Raw genomic sequence first — 21932 nt, forward strand, 5'->3', positions numbered from 1 at the left:
TCAAATTGCAAAAATCAATTTCTAATGACAATTTTTGAATTTGTCGTGATCAGGTATTGGCTGAGTAGTCCAGCAAATGCAAAGTCTTGTACCCCACCGCTGATCCACCAATGTAGGAAGTTGGCTCTGTATGTGCTATTTCAAAGTAAGGAATAGCATGCACAGAGTCCAAGGGTTCCCCTTGGAGGTAAAATAGTGGTAAAAATAGATAATACTAATGCTCTATTTTGTGGTAGTGTGGTCGAGCAGTAGGCTTATCCAAGGAGTAGTGTTAAGCATTTGTTGTACATACACATAGACAATAAATGAGGTACACACACTCAGAGACAAATCCAGCCAATAGGTTTTGTTATAGAAAAATATCTTTTCTTAGTTTATTTTAAGAACCACAGGTTCAAATTTAACATGTAATATCTTGTTTGAAAGGTATTGCAGGTAAGTACATTAGGAACTTTGAATCATTTCAATTGCATGTATACTTTTCAAGTTATTCACAAATAGCTATTTCAAAAGTGGACACAGTGCAATTTTCACAGTTCCTGGGGGAGGTAAGTTTTTGTTAGTTTTACCAGGTAAGTAAGACACTTACAGGGTTCAGTTCTTGGTCCAAGGTAGCCCACCGTTGGGGGTTCAGAGCAACCCCAAAGTTACCACACCAGCAGTTCAGGGCCAGTCAGGTGCAGAGTTCAAAGTGGTGCCCAAAACGCATAGGCTTCAATGGAGAGAAGGGGGTGCCCCGGTTCCAGTCTGCCAGCAGGTAAGTACCCGCGTCTTCGGAGGGCAGACCAGGGGGGTTTTGTAGGGCACCGGGGGGGACACAAGCCCACACAGAAATTTCACCCTCAGCGGCGCAGGGGCGGCCGGGTGCAGTGTTAGAACAAGCGTCGGGTTCGCAATGGAAGTCAATGAGAGATCAAGGGATCTCTTCAGCGCTGCAGGCAGGCAAGGGGGGGCTTCCTCGGGGAAACCTCCACTTGGGCAAGGGAGAGGGACTCCTGGGGGTCACTTCTGCAGTGAAAGTCCGGTCCTTCAGGTCCTGGGGGCTGCGGGTGCAGGGTCTTTTCCAGGCGTCGGGACTTAGGTTTCAGAGAGTCGCGGTCAGGGGAAGCCTCGGGATTCCCTCTGCAGGCGGCGCTGTGGGGACTCAGGGGGGACAGGTTTTGGTACTCAGTCGTAGAGTAGTCCGGGGGTCCTCCCTGAGGTGTTGGTTCTCCACCAGCCGAGTCGGGGTCGCCGGGTGCAGTGTTGCAAGTCTCACGCTTCTTGCGGGGAGATTGCAGGGGTCTTTAAAGCTGCTCCTTTGGATAAAGTTGCAGTCTTTTTGGAGCAGGTCCGCTGTCCTCGGGAGTTTCTTGTCGTCGAAGCAGGGCAGTCCTCAGAGGATTCAGAGGTCGCTGGTCCCTTTGGAAGGCGTCGCTGGAGCAGAGTTCTTTGGAAGGCAGGAGACAGGCCGGTGAGTTTCTGGAGCCAAGGCAGTTGTTGTCTTCTGGTCTTCCTCTGCAGGGGTTTTCAGCTAGGCAGTCCTTCTTCTTGTTGTTGCAGGAATCTAATTTTCTAGGGTTCAGGGTAGCCCTTAAATACTAAATTTAAGGGCGTGTTTAGGTCTGGGGGGTTAGTAGCCAATGGCTACTAGCCCTGAGGGTGGGTACACCCTCTTTGTGCCTCCTCCCAAGGGGAGGGGGTCACAATCCTAACCCTATTGGGGGAATCCTCCATCTGCAAGATGGAGGATTTCTAAAAGTTAGTCACCTCAGCTCAGGACACCTTAGGGGCTGTCCTGACTGGCCAGTGACTCCTCCTTGTTGCTTTCTTTGTTCCCTCCAGCCTTGCCGCCAAAAGTGGGGGCCGTGGCCGGAGGGGGCGGGCAACTCCACTAAGCTGGAGTGCCCTGCTGGGCTGTGACAAAGGGGTGAGCCTTTGAGGCTCACCGCCAGGTGTTACAGCTCCTGCCTGGGGGAGGTGTTAGCATCTCCACCCAGTGCAGGCTTTGTTACTGGCCTCAGAGTGACAAAGGCACTCTCCCCATGGGGCCAGCAACATGTCTCTAGTGTGGCAGGCTGCTGGAACCAGTCAGCCTACACAGATAGTTGGTTAAGTTTCAGGGGGCACCTCTAAGGTGCCCTCTGTGGTGTATTTTACAATAAAATGTACACTGGCATCAGTGTGCATTTATTGTGCTGAGAAGTTTGATACCAAACTTCCCAGTTTTCAGTGTAGCCATTATGGTGCTGTGGAGTTCGTGTAAAACAGACTCCCAGACCATATACTCTTATGGCTACCCTGCACTTACAATGTCTAAGGTTTTGCTTAGACACTGTAGGGGCACAGTGCTCATGCACTGGTACCCTCACCTATGGTATAGTGCACCCTGCCTTAGGGCTGTAAGGCCTGCTAGAGGGGTGACTGACCTATACTTGCATAGGCAGTGAGAGGCTGGCATGGCACCCTGAGGGGAGTGCCATGTCGACTTACTCGTTTTGTTCTCACTAGCACACACAAGCTGGCAAGCAGTGTGTCTGTGCTGAGTGAGAGGTCTCCAGGGTGGCATAAGACATGCTGCAGCCCTTAGAGACCTTCCTTGGCATCAGGGCCCTTGGTACTAGAAGTACCAGTTACAAGGGACTTATCTGGATGCCAGGGTCTGCCAATTGTGGATACAAAAGTACAGGTTAGGGAAAGAACACTGGTGCTGGGGCCTGGTTAGCAGGCCTCAGCACACTTTCAATTGTAAACATAGCATCAGCAAAGGCAAAAAGTCAGGGGGCAACCATGCCAAGGAGGCATTTCCTTACACAACGCTTCCCTGCATTTGCCAAGGCTTGTGGGTGGTCCTGCTGACCCCTCTGCAATCCGGTGACCGCTTGTAGACGTTTCCAGGAGTCTTCATGCATCACCTGGACACCACAGCTACACTTTTTTGCCCACCGTCTAACACGAAAGTATCTTCTGGAATGGTGGGCCTTGTCCTCCTGCACCACCTGGGCACCTCCTGGTGGTCTGGACTTATTTCTTTAGGTCTTCTTCTTATGGAATCCATGCCTGGGTCCTTCTGACCCCTGGTCCGTGGGTTCTTGTGCTTCCCCAGTCCTAGGGGGCCTTGTGTGGTAGTTTGGGTTGGGAGTAATTCTTGCATTCCATTTACTTAGTATACAGTTTAGTCCCACCCCCCCCAAGGGGCACATGTTATTACATACCTGTACATACCTTTTTTCTAAGTATATTTTTGTATGATCATATCTCCAGTTAGCATATATACCAAAGTTAGTTCTAGTGTGTTAAAATAAATACAGAATATTTTTCTAACACTGGTGTGGTTCTTTATTGTGTACATCACTGACTGACTTGTGTGGTATTTGCAACTGCTTCGCACCCTCCTGGACAAGCCTTAGCTGCTCTCCACAGCTACCCCTCTGAGAGCTCTGGTTATCTAGAACCTCCTACACTATCACTAAAGGTTGCCTGGACTCACCCTGCATGTAGAGGCATTGGGGAGCTAGACCGTTGGTTTCTCTACAACCCCTGGAATCTTAACTTACCTGGGCAGCAATGGGTTGACCTCCCCTGGCCTCCTAGCTAGAGCCTGCGGCTCATTTCTGAAGGTGATCTCCTGCATTGACTAACATTGTGAGCCTGTTGCTGTGTTGGCACTCTGCACCTTACCGACCCTTTGCCACTGAGGGTGTAAGTTTGTCACTGCCTTGTCGTTCCCCCCACCTCCCCCGTTGTCCTTGCTTCTACCTGTAAGAAAGTACCATCTTGCCTGGCATGTTACCCCCATATTTCACTGTATATATGTTGTTTTAGTCTGTGTCACTGGGACCCTGCCTGGCAGGGCCCCCGTGCTCATAAGTATGTGCCCTGTATGTGTTCCCTGTGTGATGACTAACTGTCTCACTGAGGCTCTGCTAACCAGAACCTCAGTGGTTATGCTCTCTCTGGTTTCCAAATTGTCACTAACAGGCTAGTGGCCAATTTCACCAATTCACATTGGCATACTGGAACACCCATATAATTCCCTAGTATATGGTACTGAGGTACCCAAGGTATTGGGGTTCCAGGAGATCCCTATGGGCTGCAGCATTTCTTTTGCCACCCATAGGGAGCTCAGACAATTCTTACACAGGCCTGCCAGTGCAGCCTGAGTGAAATAATGTCCACGTTATTTCACAGCCATTTACCACTGCACTTAAGTAACTTATAAGTCACCTATATGTCTAACCTTCACCTGGTGAAGGTTGGGTGGAAAGTTACTTAGTGTGAGGGCACCCTGGCATCAGCCAAGGTGCCCCCACATTGTTCAGGGCAAATTCCCCGGACTTTGTGAGTGCGGGGACAACATTACACGTGTGCACTATACATAAGTCACTACCTATGTATAGCGTCACAATGGTAACTCCGAACATGGCCATGTAACATGTCTAAGATCATGGAATTGTCACCCCAATGCCATTCTGGCATTGGGGAGACAATTAAATGATCCCCCGGGTCACAGGCACAGAACCCGGGTACTGCCAAACTGCCTTTCCGGTGTCTCGACTGTAGATGCTGCTGCTGCCGCCGCCAACCCCTCGGACAGGTTTCTTTCCTCCTGGGGTCCAGGCAGCCCTGGCCCAGGAAGGCATAACAAAGGATTTCCTCTGAGAGAGGGTGTAACACCCTCTCCCTTTGGAAAAAGGTGTGATGGCTGGGGAGGAGTAGCCTCCCCCAGCCTCTGGAAATGCTTTGATGGGCACAGATGGTGCCCATCTCTGCATAAGCCAGTCTACACTGGTTCAGGGATCCCCCAGCCCTGCTCTGGCGTGAAACTGGACAAAGGAAAGGGGAGTGACCACTCCCCGGACCTGCACCTCCCAGGTGAGGTGCCCAGAGCTCCTCCAGTGTGCCCCAGACCTCTGCCATATTGGAAACAGAGGTGGTGTTGGCACACTGGACTGCTCTGAGTGGCCAGTGCCAGCAGGTGACATCAGAGACTCCTTCTGATAGGCTCTTACCTCTCTTAGTAGCCAATCCTCCTTCCTAGGTAGCCAAACATCCTTTTCTGGCTATTTAGGGTCTCTGCTTTGGGGAATTCTTCAGATTCCGAATGCAAGAGCTCACCAGAGTTCCTCTGCATCTCCCTCTTCACCTTCTGCCAAAGGATCGACCGCTGACTGCTCAGGACACCTGCAAAACCGCAACCAAGTAGCAAAGACGACTACTAGCAACCTTGTATCGCTAATCCTGCCGGCTTTCTCAACTGTTTCCAGGTGGTGCATGCTCTGGGGGTAGCCTGCCTCCTTTCTGCACCAGGAGCTCTGACGAAATCTCCAGTGGGTCGACGGAATCTTCCCCCTGCAACCGCAGGCAACAAAAGACTGCATCACCGGTCCTCTGGGTCCCCTCTCAGCACGACCAGCGTGGTCCCTGGAACTCAGCAACTCTGTCCAAGTGACTCCCACAGTACAGTGACTCTTCAGTCCAAGTTTGGTGGAGGTAAGTCCTTGCCTCCCCACGCTAGACTGCATTGCTGGGTACTGCGTGATTTGCAGCTGCTCCGGCTCCTGTGCACTCTTCCAGGATTTCCTTTGTGCACAGCCAAGCCTGGGTCCCCGACGCTTAAACCTGCAGTGCACAACCTTCTGAGGTGTCCTCCTGCGTTGTGGGACTCCCTTTTGTGACTTTGCATGGACTCCGGTTCACTACTCTTCTAAGTGCCTGTTCCGGTACTTCTGCGAGTGCTGCCTGCTTCTGTGAGGGCTCCCTGACTTGCTGGGCGCCCCCTCTGTTTCCTCATCCAAGTGGTGACATCCTGGTCCCTCCTGGGCCACAGCAGCATCCAAAAACCCTAACCGCGACACTTGCAGCTAGCAAGGCTTGTTTGAGGTCTTTGTGCGTGGGAACACCTCTGCAAGCTTCTTCACGACGTGGGATATCCATCCTCCAAATGTGAAGTTCCTAGTCCTCTTCGTTCTTGCAAAACACCAAGCTTCTTCCATCCTGTGGCAGCTTCCTTGCACCCTCAGCTGGCATTTCCTGGGCTCCTGCCCACTCTCAACACTGTTGCGACTCTTGGACTTGGTCCCCTTGTCTTACAGGTACTCAGGACCGGAAATCCACTGTTGTTGCATTGCTGGTGTTGGTTTTCCTTGCAGAATCCCCCTATCATGACTTCTGTGCTCTCTGGGGGTTGTAGGTGCACTTTACACCTACCTTACAGGGTCTTGGGGTGGGCTATTTTTCTAACCCTCACTGTTTTCTTACAGTCCCAGCGACCCTATAAAAGCTCACATAGGTTTGGGGTCCATTCGTGGTTCGCATTCCACTTTTGGAGTATATGGTTTGTGTTGCCCCTATACCTATGTGCTCCTATTGCAATATATTGTAACTTTACACTGCTTGCATTACTTCCTTTTGCTATTACTGCATAATTTTGGTATTGTGTACATATATCTTGTGTATATTTGGCATCCTCATACTGAGGGTACTCACTGAGATACTTTTGGCATATTGTCATAAAGTACCTTTATTTTTAGTATATCTGTGTTTAAAGAAATGGCTCCCTGTTGCAGTTACCCCCCACTTTTTGCCTGATACTGATGCTGACTTGACAGAGAAGTGTGCTGGGACCCTGCTAACCAGGCCCCAGCACCAGTGTTCTTTCACCTAAAATGTACCATTGTTTCCACAATTGGCACAACCCTGGCACCTAGGTAAGTCCCTTTTAACTGGTACCCCTGGTACCAAGGGCCCTGATGCCAGGGAAGGTCTCTAAGGGCTGCAGCATGTCTTATGCCACCCTAGGGACCCCTCACTCAGCACAGACACACTGCTTGCCAGCTTGTGTGTGCTGATGGGGAGAAAATGACTAAGTCGACATGGCACTCCCCTCAGGGTGCCATGCCAACCTCCCACTACCTGTGGCATAGGTAAGTCACCCCTCTAGTAGGCAGGGTGCACTATACCACAGGTGAGGGCATATGTGCATGAGCACTATGCCCCTACAGTGTCTCAGCAAAACCTTAGACATTGTAAGTGCAGGGTAGCCATAAGAGTATATGGGCTGGGAGTCTGTCAAAAACGAACTCCACAGCTCCATAATGGCTACACTGAATACTGGGAAGTTTAGTATCAAACTTCTCAGAATAATAAACCCACACTGATGCCAGTGTTGGATTTATTAAAAAATGCACACAGAGGGCATCTTAGAGATACCCCCTGTATTTTACCCAATTGTTCAGTGCAGGACTGACTGGTCTGTGCCAGCCTGCTGCTGAGAGACGAGTGTCTGACCTCATGCGGTGAGAGCCTTTGTGCTCTCTGAGGACAGAAACAAAGCCTGCTCTGGGTGGAGGGGCTTCACACCTCCCCCCCCTGCAGGAACTGTAACACCTAGCAGTGAGCTTCAAAGGCTCAAGCTTCGTGTTACAATGCCCCAGGGCACTCCAGCTAGTGGAGATGCCCGCCCCCTGGACCCAGCCCCCACTTTTGGCGGCAAGTCCAGGAGAGATAATGAGAAAAACAAGGAGGAGTCACTGGCCAGTCAGGACAGCCCCTAAGGTGTCCTGAGCTGAGGTGACTCTAACTTTTAGAAATCCTCCATCTTGTAGAAGGAGGATTCCCCCAATAGGGATAGGAATGTGACCCCCCTCCCCTTGGGAGGAGGCACAAAGAGGGTGTACCCACCCTCAGGGCTAGTAGCCATTGGCTACTAACCCCCCAGATCTAAACACGCCCTTAAATTTAGTATTTAAGGGCTCCCCTGAACCTAAGAATTTAGATTCCTGAAACTACAAGAAGAAGAAGACTGCTGAGCTGAAAAACCCCTGCAGAGGAAGAACAGAAGACACCAACTGCTTTGGCCCCAGTCCTACCGGCCTGTCTCCTGCCTTCCAAAGAACCCTGCTCCAGCGACGCTTTCCAAGGGACCAGCGACCTCTGAATCCTCTGAGGACTGCCCGACTTCAAGAAAGACAAGAAACTCCTGAGGACAGCGGCACTGCTCCAAAAGAACTGCAACTTTGTTTCAAGGAGCAGACTTAAAGACCCCTGCAACTCCCCGCAAGAAGCGTGAGACTTGCAACACTGCACCCGGCGACCCCGACTCGACTGGTGGAGAACCAACACCTCAGGGAGGACCCTCCGGCGACTCCGAGACCGTGAGTAACCAAAGTTGTCCCCCCTGAGCCCCCACAGCGACGCCTGCAGAGGGAATCCCGAGGCTCCCCCTGACCGCGACTGCCTGAACTCCATTTCCCGACGGCTGGAAAAGACCCTGCACCCGCAGCCCCCAGCACCTAAAGGAACGGAACTCCTGTGCAGGAGTGACCCCCAGGAGGCCCTCTCCCTTGCCTAGGTGGTGGCTACCCCGAGGAGCCCCCCCCTTGCCTGCCTGCGACGCTGAAGAGATCCCTTGATCTCTCATTGAAAACCATTGAAAACCCGACACATGTTTGCACACTACACCCGGCCGCCCCCGCGCTGCTGAGGGTGTACTTTTTGTGCTGACTTGTGTCCCCCCCCGGTGCCCTACGAAACCCCCCTGGTCTGCCCTCCGAAGACGCGGGTACTTACCTGCTGGCAGACCGGAACCGGGGCACCCCCTTCTCTCCATTGAAGCTTATGCGTTTTGGGCACCTCTTTGACCTCTGCACCTGACCGGCCCTGAGCTGCTGGTGTGGTAACTTTGGGGTTGCTCTGAACCCCCAACGGTGGGCTACCTTGGACCCAAACCTGAGACTTGTAAGTGATTTACTTACCTGACAAAACTAACAAAAACTTACCTCCCCCAGGAACTGTGAAAATTGCACTGTGTCCACTTTTAAAACAGCTTATTGTGTTTTATGTAAAAAGTATACATGCTAATGTAATGATTCAAAGTTCCTAAAGTACTTACCTGCAATACCTTTCAAATGAGATATTACATGTAGAATTTGAACCTGTGGTTCTTAAAATAAACTAAGAAAATATATTTTTCTATAACAAAACCTATTGGCTGGATTTGTCTCTGAGTGTGTGTTCCTCATTTATTGCCTGTGTGTATGTACAACAAATGCTTAACACTACTCCTTTGATAAGCCTACTGCTCGACCACACTACCACAAAATAGAGCATTAGTATTATCTCTTTTTGCCACTATCTTACCTCTAAGGGGAACCCTTGGACTCTGTGCATACTATTCCTTACTTTGAAATAGTGCATACAGAGCCAACTTCCTACACAGTGTATTGTGTTTTCTTATGATATTGTGCACATGACACCAGTGGTATAGTAGGAGCTTTACATGTCTCCTAGTTCAGCCTAAGGTGCTTTGCCATAGCTACCTTCTATCAGCCTTAGTTGCTAGAAACACCTCTTCTACACTAATAAGGGATAACTGGACCTGGCACAAGGTGTAAGTACCTCTGGTACCCACTACAAGCCAGGCCAGCCTCCTACACTACCCCAGCAGACCCACCCCAAACCTACTTTACTCTCCTGTAAGCAGCACTGCAGCGGATACCCCCTGTCTCCATTGGATAGCTTTGGGCACCTGATGCTGTGTTGGCACTCTGCACCCGGCCACCCCTGTGCTGCTGAGGGCGTAAGTTTGATGCTGCCTTGTGGTCTCCCTGATGGTTGCCTCAACCCCTGGAGACCAACCTCTGACATCGCCTGTACTTACCTGGAAGCAGTGCGTTTGTAGTCCGTTCCCTGCTCAACAGTGTACTTTATTTTAGTGCACTACATAGAGAGCCAACTTCCTACACACATAGTATGTGCTGAAACTGTTTAGGGTATTGTCCTCTCTGAAGTCTTCTCCCGTAAAGTCTACAATTCATGTCTTCCAGGCCCAAAGTTTTACAGATCGTTGTTTGTGTTCTACTGGGTCGCTCTCACTTGCTGTACCTGTGGGCTGTGGCATACCTAATCGCCAACTTGATTTCAATGTCTGCAACTTAATTATATTTAGTCACTTTACGATAATTTCATCTAACACTGCAAGTGCATTGCGCCACTACTTTTTCTAGTGCTCCTGTGCCACGTTCCAGGCCGTTCAGCTGATGCGGGATTACATTTTATATTTGCTGCCTTTTGGAGATGCAGTGTCTCCTAATAACTGCCTTCAAGGCCTCTCACTGTGCTGCTATCTGGTACTGAGCCCTTGTTTATTTGAAAGTGTTCCTCAATGTCTTGATTCAATTCAGTGCAAATCAAATACCCTTTAAGATATCTGGGAACAAATGCCAGTGTGAATGCTCATCATGCCATCAAGTAGCAGCAGCACCAGTATGTGGTAAGACTGAGTGCATAGTGGTATATCTCAGTACTGCAGGTGCTGACATGTGCAGAGACAAGACAAAAGTCCATTGTGGGTCATATGCCATGCACAGTGGAAATAAACATGTCTCCTTTGCATGCTGCACCATGCCAGGCACCATCAGTGCGTGGTCTGTAATAGCTGAGGGCGCCACTAGCGTGGGCCTTCTGGCAGTATGCATTCTGTACATGCCCTTGTCTAAGATGGTGTTAAAATCCCCACTCCATGTTTGGGGCCTGGAGAATGTGCTACGCTTTATAACCCATGATGCCTAGCAGAAGTGGACGTCATCCATGTAGGGGCTGTGTATGTTTACTACAGTAGTGTGGCACCCCTCCAATATTGAGAAATCTGCCTTGCAGTTCTTACATGGTAGATATATGCTGACAATTAGTTCCTTTTTTTTCATCAATGTAGCCACTCTTTGGGTATAGGTATATTATGCAAAGTAGCAGTGCAATGCCTACTGTGCACATAGCTGTATTTCGGATTTGAGTGTGGAATGGGTTTCTTGAAGCAGTGCCACTGCTATATTATTTTTGTGCTAAACATGCCCAGACCCGCCTGGTCCCAAGGCGATTGTTTAGCGCTCTGAGATTCTACGTGAGTGTTAGATAGTGGATTATTGGTTATGGCAGGTAGATACCTCCACTTAGCAATAGGCCACAAACCCCCACTCAGTCCAGTCAATGGTTCAATAAATTAATCCTTGCTCAACCCTTGGTAGCTTGTCCCACGAGTAGTTAGGCTTAACTTAGGAGACAAGTGTGTAAAGCATTTAATATCAACGAAACAGTGACTAAGTAAAAACGCAACACAATGAAAAAATCCAGCACTAATTTATAATAGAAAATATTTGTATCTTTCAAATGTTAAGAAAATGTAAAAAATCCAATGTAGGGAACCGGCTATATGAATTTTTAAATATTAAATGAAAAAAAAATATTTCTAATGCCTAAAAACTAAAAGTGCCGACCTGGGAAATCTGGTCGCACTCGACTCGGCCAAAATTTGAGGCCGGCCGCAATGAAGCCCTGCTCGCGAGGCCTTGGTTAAAGTTTTCCCTTCACACTTAGAAAATTTCCTGGAGATTTTTTTTTTTCTACCGGGGCAAAGTCAAAATTTGAGACCTACTGCAGTGGAGCCCTTCTCGGGTGCACTGTGCAGGAGGACTTGGTCACAGTTCCACCATCAGACTTAGAAACTTTTTGTGAGTATTTCTTTCCTGATGTCGGACGGTCCTCCTCACCAAGCCGATTTCAATGTGACATCGTTAAGTTGCCTTTTTGCAAGCCCCTGGACAAATTCTGGAAGTCTGGGACTCTTGAGCTTATCAGCGGGACGAACCTAAAATTCAGGCCAGGTCGTGGTTGACGGTTGCAGACTTAATAACTGTCGGGTTGGTCTACTTGCAGAGCTTTTTTCAAATTTCTCCAAACTTCTGGATCTTCTTCCAGAAGTACTTTTTGGGTCCTTAAAGTGTCCACAAATGTGATCCAAGGTCCCAGAAGCTGTGTTGCTCCTTGAGAATTTGGTCTACAGTTCCCAGAATGCACCTGGTCAGACTTCTCAAATGGCCACTGGTCTGATGGCCTATTCTTGCAGGACTTGATGCAGGGGACTCTGGTCAGCTCCTTTGTACCTGTTGCTTACACGAAGTACCCTCTTGGACATACAGAAGCAAGACAAAGTCCTTTTCTCGTTGAAGCCCAAAGTGTGCAGCTGGTGCAGTCCTTCGGAGTGTAGTGTCCAGGTCAGGGGTCCAACAGGGCAGTCTTTGTATCTTCTTTCAGCAGTGATCTGAATTGTGGGGCAGCTCTGCCATATTTATCTTTGCTCCTGGGGGTGGGAAGCAGGGGCGTGCTCCTGTCCAGTAGAGTGTAGGCCACCACCCTCTTGAGAGACCACTTCCTGGGAAGTGTAGTAAAAATCCGTCCCAGGGAGCAACATTGATCAAATCCAAGATGGCAAAAAATCAGTCTGAGTTTAGATCTGGCTGATTCCACCCACTGGTGTGGCTAATGTTTACTTCACACACCCTTTTCCAGCCCTCTCAATCTAATCAGGGGTCTCCTAGCTGTCTTGGTTCTGCAGGAAATGGGAGAGGTCCAGTTTCTGTCCCAAGTGGCTTTCCTTCCTTTGAAGACCTGTTTGACTACTCTCCGCCCCCCATCCTGTTCTGCCATCTGCTGTAGGAGTTCTCCTTCCACCAAATGCTTCCTTAGTTTCAGCCCAGGGCACACTACACCTCAAGGCAACTTGGCTTAGGCTGCCAGAGGCTTACCCATCAGGAAGGGGCAATACAGGGCTGAATTTTGGTAACTTTTCAGAAAGTTCTAAAACTCTTTCCCTGGGTTAGTTATATTAAATTCAACTTTGGCAAGTTGTTGGATTTGTTATAACATTTAATGTGACACGAAACTTGCTATATTTAGCTCCTCTCTATGGAAAATAAGTCTTTATTATTTTAAAATAGTCTCTCCATGTTGGCCTATGAGGCCCCTTGACTACAATAGGGGGAAACAAATTTGACTATTTTTCTCTCACCAGGGCTTATAAAACATCTGTTATAAAGTCCATGCTTATATTTACACTGCCCCCAACCCTGGGGTTACCTAGGGCAGACCTTCGGGGTGCCTTTTATGCAAAAATAAGGTAGTTTGAAAAGTTGGAAGTAATTTTAATTACGAAGTCGAATTTGGGGTTAATTTGAACTTAAATAGCCTGCAAGACAGGCCTGCCTTTACAGTGACACTGGACACCACATCAGTGCACCTACGGCTGCACTATCTATACTGGGGTCACTAAACCTACATGCTGTACTGTATAATAGGGACTTATAAGTAGGTCGTTAGAGCCGATTATAATTAGGTCTATGTGCATGTCATTTTAAACCGAGCAGTCCCCCGGGCACAGTCCGAGTCAGTAACCACCAGTATCAATCCAAATGTTTGGGGGGTAATCAGCAAAAAAGGATGCGTTTTCCATTGTGAGGTATCTTTTGGGTTATAGTCTGGCAGGAAAGATAGAGGTGGGCAGGTACGTATGTGTAACCTGCTTTGAACGAAACTACGGTGTGAATTTGCGCTGCAGGCACACTTGCTGTAGGTGTGCTACATATATGGAGTATGTACTGCAGAAGACCCTCTAATGATGGCTTACCCCAACATGCTAGTTGAGCCCAATACTTTAATTACAAATCCCAACTATGAAGAACATTTCAAACCAAATCCCAAAGTGGATAATTCCCAGCCCCTGAGTATCTGTCTCCAAGTGGGGAATTTCCATGGAATGCAGAATGAGTCCTAGCAAAACCTCCTCACTGGTGAAGTGAGAGTATTCAGGTATGCCTCCTGGGGAATTTCCAAGACTTTGTTTACCCTGATAGATCTGTTAGCTTGGCAGATATAGAATATCGTAAGTGATCCTGGCTTTTTGCAGCTGTTGTTTGATGGGAGATAGTCCCTGTGGACAGCCTGTACAGCGGTCTGGAAATCTGGGAAGGCAATGACACCATTTCCTTGGTAGATGAGCTCTTTCTTCTCTCTAGACAGCCTTAGCGCAATGTTGTGGTCCCTGAGGTTCAGGAGCTTCACAGTGATTGGGGTAGTGGGTGGAACTGGGGCCAGTAGAGGTGTTGGTGCCAGTGGGAGCTGGACCATTCCACTGCCAGCAAATAAGAGCGTCTGTCATCACAGACCAGGGACATCACCATTGTTTCCACAAAATCCATAGTTCCATCCTGCCAGTCTTGTTTTTTTTTTTTTTCTTTTTTTTTTTCCCCTCTCTTCAGAATCAGGCTGTTTTGATAACATCATGCTTAGAGATCTTTGTAGCTTGAATCACAGGCAGACTTTTGGTGGGAACTTGCTTCAGATCACCTGCATCTGAGATCCGTAGCTCATCTGTAAAAATTCTGGTGGTTTGTTTGTCTAGTTTGACCAACATAGAGATTTATTCTTTGGTTTAAGGTGTGTATTTTCCTGTCGATGCACAACAGCCTATGTTGTGCTGTTTGTATTAGTACATTTTGATTAGTCCCACCTGGAGAGTCCCCATCACTGTGGGGTCAATATGCTCCCCTGTTGGGCTGCTGTCTGAGGTTTTAGCAGAGCATTTTGCTTAAAAGTGAGACTAGGCTGCTTGCGGTCCACCTTGCCCATTCTACAGCTTTAGTTTCGACGATCAGGTGTGTAGATAACAGCAAGCAGGGGAGGGGTGCCTCCCTCAGTGCAGGTCAGTTGCTAGTGTGCATTTCGTGGGGGCTCACGTCTCCGCTATAGAGGTTGGAGTGCCCTCCGCTCCCTGGTTCTTGTGGCACTATTGCAGCCCTTGGCTGTGCAGCTGCCTTGTATGGTCTATTTCCTTCACAGCTCCCTGCATCAGCAGGCAGGGTTGGCTTAGTCTGGTCCCCAGTGTCCCCTGTGGTTTCTCTGCCACTCACAGCGTGGGACCCCAAAACAAGCACCAACTCCGCAGAATAGGATCCTTTTCAGGTATGGTGGTGGAAGGTGGCATCCACACTACGCAGTTAGCTGCCCAAAACTCCGACCGCTTCTCTGGTGGATTGTTTCTCTACCGCCCATGGAGTTCAGAAGTAGCAGGTTCTCCTAGCAGCTGACACTGCCACACCTCCAGTTTCCCCAGGCGCCCACTGCATAGTTATTGTAGGCTCAATACAAAAATATTGTGTGAATCTTTCATCCCTGGCTAGCAGAGCAGCACTAAGGTGCTTGCTTGTGCTGTGCTTCTGAAGTCTCTTGTATTTAAAAAAAAAAAAAAATCTTAAGGGCTTGGAAACAACCCACCCACCCACATCTTAACTTACCATTTACTGCCTCCCACATCTCTCATTCCGTGCTGGTCAGTGTCTACTCTGCGCCTCAGTCTTCGTTCCGTGGAGCCGTGACCAAGTACTGCTTCTGGTGGACAGTGCCCTTCCACTGACTGCATCCTTTTTTTCTCCTTTTTTTCTTTTTTCTTTTTTTTTTGTTACAGTCGGTATTTTTCAAAGCGTATAACTTTGTCACCTCCTCTATTTTGTCCTCCCCAGAACACCAAATATAACTTTGTACAGGGTTGCTTTCATCTACTCTATCTTTCTTTGAACACTGATCATAATGCCATAATGTATCAAGCTCCCCTCTCCTCCCTGTCTGCTGAGTACACAGTATCTGACACAAATCTGCTGAGAGCCCCTCCCGCACAATAATTGTCTAGCTACAGGACATCTGCTGCGTTGCAAACCTAGGTGCTCAAAGCACCCATAATTTAGATCCAAATTCAATATATACAGTAAATACGGTTTCCAGGTTTGATTAAGATATCTGTACAATTATCCTTATGTATTATGCATTACCTTCTGACCTCTCACTCCTCCACCCTGCATGACGTGCAGTTTTCCATTATGTAGCAGCTGAACACCACGACAAAATGAACATGTTTTCGAAACACTCTAATTTACATGCTGTCTGTGCCATCCTTGAAGAGAAAGCAGATTAATTATGAGTTTTGCCCAGAATCACAATATGTTGAGCCGATGCCAAGACTCTAACCTGGTTCACAGTTGACAGCTCTGGCTGTTATACTACATCTTGTCCTCTGAGGAGAGGGTTGCTTGTAAACAGGCATTGACAAAGCCAGTAGGTTTCGCCTATACAAAATATATTGTCTTTGTCAATGTTTTCTTACTTGATGCAACAGGGCTTAAAGTAAAAAGACAAAAAACCCAAAGCACTATGATGCAGATGGCATTGGCTGCATCATAGCACTTATATGTATTTTTAAGCCATGTCGCACAGCAGCTCAACAGTTGTGCAACATATAACAAAATATTGACAAAACCATTCCATATAGCATATGCAAACTATTGTCCTGATCATTGCTTGCTACTGTCAGACATCTTCACAGTTTGTGGCACATCAGAAGTTTGCTTGAACTGATTAAAAAAACAAAAGCACTAACTTTTTATCCCACAATACCAACTACTGACATGAGTTTAGTTTCAGTGTGTCAAATGGCCCTGCAAAACTACTTTCTCTAGGTGGTCCTACTTCTCTATGCAGATGTATTTTTTTAAATGAAACGGACTGCCCTTCCAATTCAAGCTTGTGAATCTATGAAAGATCCAGTGTTGAAGCAGGAGGAAGTTAAATGACAACAGTTTTCCTGCATAGGTATGTTTCATGGATTCACATGCATTCCTCACCACTCCCCATGCAGGGGCTCTGCCCTTCTTAACTGTCCCCTTAAATATGTGCTAGAAATCTGAACTATAGTTGCCTGTTGCCTTTTTGGCTGAAGTATGGCATTTTAGTGAGAAGATTGTGCTTCTAAATAAAAATGTTGGTTTGTGTAGCTTCATGGTAATACTGTTTTCTGCTAAACATAACATTACTTGGGACTCCTATTTTCATGGGGAAAGATTTGAGCAAGTGTATGTTTGTCATCTTGATGACTGTTTTACAGTTAGTCTTTAGTCCTCATTCACATTGACAAACACCTCTTTCCTGCTTGATTTAACCTGATGCTTATGCACCATTGCTCCCAAATGCTTCATTCTTTGTGTGCAAGGCAATGCACCAGGGCCCTCCATTCAGAGCATAAGTTTGGTCTTCAAAAATAGGGACTACAGACTAAAACCAGATGAAGTCATTTTATAGTAAATTGAAATTCCTCTGATTATGTGTTTATTTTTCACCTCAAATTTAAGTCCCTTGATGGACATTATCAGGTATTTTGTGTTGCTCTCACCGGCAAAACTCTAACCAGCCAAGAATCTGTTCTGACTCTTACTGCTCATAATTCTCCAGATCTTTTAAATAACTGTCTTTGTGTAAAGTTTCTGGTGGTTTTTTTGATGATCAACGTGATCTTCAAAACATTTTTTTTTTTTTTGCAGTGCAATGAGGATTTTCAGGAAAGTGTCCAGATTTGTGAAGCGCTGATGTCGGAGAAGGTAACACGAGTAACTTTATATAGTGGATGTGCTATTTTAATGTTTTCTCAAGTGCGAGCAATCAGTTATTATTTTGTTTTCTGTAGGAAAATGCCTTTCATGAGCTGGATATAATGAGGGAACATTTTGACAGTGTTGTATTGGAGAATGAGAGACTAAAACATGAAATCAATGATTTGAAAGTGCAATTAAATGAAAAAAAAGAACTCTCTGAGTTTGAGATGCTTGAAAAGGAAGCCCAGAAAGAACAAGAGGTAAGTCATTAATGTTTGGAAATTGCTTCAAAATGTATTTGCCAATAATATTGTGATACATGTATGTAGCCAGAACTCCTTATATGAACTTATCGCCCCTAGCCTAAATCTGTGGCCATGAACAATGCTGCTAGAACTTAAACACAATACTTGGTTCTGGACCCCGTACCTTAGAATATTCCCCAGGTGTCAGGAGGGGGGAAATCTTGAGCAGTACCTCTGCACATTGGTAGGTGGCGTCGTTCAGCTCTGTCTGCTGTGCCAGAAGTGACATGCACTGTGCCTACATAGGTGTCATCTCAGTGCGCTGACATCAGTTTTTTTCTTTATGTGCCAGTCAATAAGGGCCCGTAGAGACCTACATCCAGTCATTTATTTTGACAGACTTTGATGTTTGTTGAGACAACTGGTTGTTTAGACCTCCACCTCCAAAGTCAACCCAGACACGTTCCATATCACATCACTGTACAGGGATACCAAGATGATGGATACCTTTGGCAAGAAGATGTTCGCCGCCGCCAGCCTTGAACTGTGGTTGGTAAACAGTGTGTGCTTCTTTGGCCGATATACCTACAGAGTTTGGGATTTGGTTGTTCAATTGCTGCCCATTGTTTTGGATGAGGTCTGAGCCCTAATAACCAAGGCTGCTGCAGATGGCAGGGACACAGCAAAGTTCTGTGGCTAGACGTCTGTATCAGATGAAAAATTGAATCACCTTGTAAAACCTTATCCGGTAGAGACTTTCTACTGCAGATTCCTTAGTGACCCTCACCCGCCCCCACCACATTCTTCAAACAAAATTCTCTATATCAGTGGTTCCCAACCTGTGGTCCGGGGACCCCTGGGGGTCCGCGAAGCGTTCTCAAGGGGTCCGTGAGAGCCTAGAAAATTAAAAAATATTAACAAATATTGACAAATTAGGTCCCCAGCTTCCAGTAATGACTCAGGTGGGGGGTCCCCGGATTCCCATGATGGTGTCTGTGACTTAATGGCTCAGATGACGCGGAGCCGAACAACGCCATCTACCAGCATGCAGATGCACTTCTCAATCTTTTCCTGATTCAGTCTGATACTTGTGGAATATTCTAAAGTAAGGAATCCGCAGCTAGATCTTCACCAGATAAGGCATTGCCAAAGATAAGTAACTTGTTCTTTATTACATAGTAACTTTTCTTCAATAGCTTCAAGACTGTTGGTCCTCCAAGAACCTTTACTTTATACTAGTATATGTATTTTCATGGCAGTGGTAGTTTTCGATAATATGTCCTAACAAAAAATGCTCAGGTGAAAAGATCCTGCGATCGTCTGCGAAATCGAGAACTAAGATAACACTGCTGTGGAATCAATTAAAGGAGTAGGTTTAATTCCGAAATTGCTTACTTTTCTCTTCCCTTCATACTTAATCTTGCATCTTCCTAACCTTGAATCATTTCAAAGTTTAACAAAGTACCTGCTGATGTGATTGCTTTTTGCCGGCTCCTGAACTGTGCGTGCATGTGGTTACTGATGGACAGACTGTGAGGTGCAGAGGTGATCTATAGTTTTATTTTTATTTTTTATTAACATTATATGAATTTACCTATCTTTCTCAACTGCAAATCAAGAAGCAGTAGTTGAATCTTGCTGGGTAAGTAACACCTTTGTCTATCTTGTTGGTCAGAAGAGTGTGCAAGACTGCCTGATTCACAAAGCATTACTAGTATGTGGCCTTTTTTGTTTATTAAAAAAAAAACAAAAAAAAAAAACATGAGCATAAATTTATAATCATTCTCTGAATCAGAACTTGGAGACTGTTATTTTCATAAGGGTCACTAATGGACACAAAAACTCTGCCCGTATGTTGCATTTGACCTGTTGCCGAACTCTGGTTTCAGGCAAGAATGTAAATGTTTATAAGGTGGGTATGCCATGCTCATGTAGCTGAACATCCACATGCTCATAAGTGTGTGAACATTCACATCTCTTTCCAATACTTGGGTCAAAAGTTAAAGTAGTGCCTTTTCCGGTTTGGAATTGTGGTACATAACCCAGATATCTGATGGGAGTACAATGGAAGGGTGTTTCACCATGAGAAAAAATAGATTCCCCAGGAAGACTATAAACTTACTTGTGCAGAAGCATATTTGTTTTAAATTGTTTTGTATCTGGAATCTTTCACTTAAAGGGAAATCCACTTCAAGGTTTTATTTATTGCAGTTCTCCAAGAAACCTCCTCTATCACAGATAATATTGAAATCCTTTGGCAATCCCCAAAAAGTGAAATCTTGTCTAAGGCTGGAGTAATGGTATATGTGCAGATTTATGGCTTCCTGGGGCTTAGTGAATCAGGCCCAAACACCCCTATTTTCCTCAGTATAGTATAATCACTTGCACTCTTTAATCTGACTTTAAAAGTTAGACAATTCGCTTAATTTCTTTTGTTAATTATGGTGGAGGTTTTTTCTTCCAGGGATGCTAGCTAATGGTTTCTGTACTATTGCCTGTTTAATTGCTCTACAGATGCAACTAATGCATGAAATTGCCACCTTAAAGGAGATAGTTGAGAATACAGAAGTGTACAACAGAAAAACTGAGGTGAGACTTTTGCAGTTAATTTCCACAATACATTACATTAATATCTTTGTGCTTTTTAATTTTGTATGAATATTTAGTGTTTTTTAACAAGCAGTTATAGCGTATTAGGGAGAATGTTCAAATGGATACATACTAATGAAGATTCCTTATATGCATCGTCATCCCAGACATCGGACTGGATGCATACATTTTGTTAGAGACACCGTCGACTGTGAAAGGTGGCACTGAAACTCATCAGCTGTGCATTTGTGCCTTCAGTATGGGAACTTTGCGATTCAGTGTAAACTGTTTTCAAAGTTTTTGAATGTTAGATTTTTTTCTTTTGCTCACAGTATTTTATCGTCAAAATATCCAGACTTAGCCCTTAACTAAAGCTTTGTCACTAGTGCTGAGCCCTTTTTTTGGCTATTGTTTTTTTGCGCTTAGGCCTCGGTAGATTTTTTTCCACATAAGGTTTCCAAGTCAAATTTGTGACCTTTTCTCAACATCATAGGGATTCTAAAGGTGCTCACGGTTTGTGGATTACCCTGCAGGAGACAGAGGAAAAAAGAAAAATCTTTCATGGTTGGGAAGAATTATTAAAAGTGCTATTTGCGGTGTGCAGACATTGCCGATGGGTGGGAAGTGGGTGTGAGGCGGAAGTGATTTTGCGTCCCCCACCCACCCAGGATTTGGAAAAAAGGAAACCTCTGCTGCAAGCACTGGAGGTTGCCTTCAAACCCTCTCTCTCCATCATTGACCAGTGGCCATCAGACCACTTGGGAGGGGGACTAGTTGTTGGCTGATGGCCTGCCCTCGCAATAAAAGGGTTCAAGCTCTGCTCAAACTGCCACAAACAAATATCTGTAAAATCAATGTGGATTGCCTAGGTTGCTTGGTTAAGTCACACAGTATCTTCTCGTAAGGTATGTTTCAGCAACCACCATAAGGTGATTATAGGGTGGCGAAACGAATGCTGGCCTACCTGAAAGGGAAGTCCAAGACACCACAGTTTTTTCTTTGAAAGGAATTCAATGGAGAAATAGCACAAAAGATTCTCCTAGTTAATGTACAAGAAAATATAATGGTACTTAAGTTGAAGGTGGATGGTTGATGCCTCGGAGCCTATCCTGAGCCGTCAGGTAATGCTGAACTGCATTTCCTACTCCAGCAGACCTCATCTCAGTGGAGCAATGCACACTTTAATGCTGTTATTAAAAGAAAAAAGGTTGACACAGACCAGCGATCATTTAAAGTACATATTTTGTGGAAGTAACTGTCGGAGGAAATTACACTTTTTTAATGTCTTCGAAGTATGACATGCAAGATGCCTATGTGGGTGGGTGGGTTTGGGGGGGCAGGGTGAGGTTGAACTGTAAACACATACTAACTCTGACTTACCTTACTTTTTTCACTGCTCACACAACACTACAAATGCAGTTTTTGGCATTCTCAGTCTAAACTAAAAACCTTCCATTCTGCACCACTAGAAATTAAAGTGTGATGCTTTGGGCTGTAAATGTTTTGTCTTGTAATTTGGTCTTCAGAGAGTAAACCTCATGGGGAAAGTACACTTGTGCATAATGACATACGGCTAGTGACCTCTTGCTGACTGTCCTTGACAGCCCTAGGACTTCTTAGGCCCAAATGACACATGATAGGATGCAACTGCAAGTATGGTCTTTGATTTGGCCTTGACCCTACAGACTGTATCGGCACAACTACTTGCACTGGTTTTGTACTCAAAAGGCATGCCTGACTGAGATCAACCCGGTTTTCTGGAGACCCTAAGGTATTTATCATGGATATGTCCTTCGATGGTGCTAGGGTGTTTGCAGAAAAAGGTGATTTGATGCTGCAGTGATTGAAGAACAGTCGTGCCATTGGAAGT

General features: G+C 46.2%; 1 protein-coding gene across 5 annotated transcripts in view; it reads left to right on the forward strand.

Annotated features, from left to right (window-relative positions):
* The window catches only part of CENPE (centromere protein E), a 1295748-nt gene that overhangs the window by 215000 nt on the left and 1058816 nt on the right, over positions 1-21932 (forward strand). For 4 of the 5 annotated variants that reach the window (XM_069241483.1, XM_069241500.1, XM_069241509.1 and 1 more), the window contains exons 17-19: positions 17178-17234; positions 17321-17488; positions 19988-20062. In XM_069241483.1, the coding sequence (XP_069097584.1) occupies positions 17178-17234; positions 17321-17488; positions 19988-20062 (300 nt within the window). The remainder of the gene's footprint in view (positions 1-17177; positions 17235-17320; positions 17489-19987; positions 20063-21932) is intronic. The other variant, XM_069241493.1, reaches the window with a different exon arrangement.

The sequence above is a fragment of the Pleurodeles waltl genome, chromosome 1_2 (assembly GCF_031143425.1).
Source record: "Pleurodeles waltl isolate 20211129_DDA chromosome 1_2, aPleWal1.hap1.20221129, whole genome shotgun sequence".
Lineage (NCBI taxonomy): Eukaryota > Metazoa > Chordata > Amphibia > Caudata > Salamandridae > Pleurodeles > Pleurodeles waltl.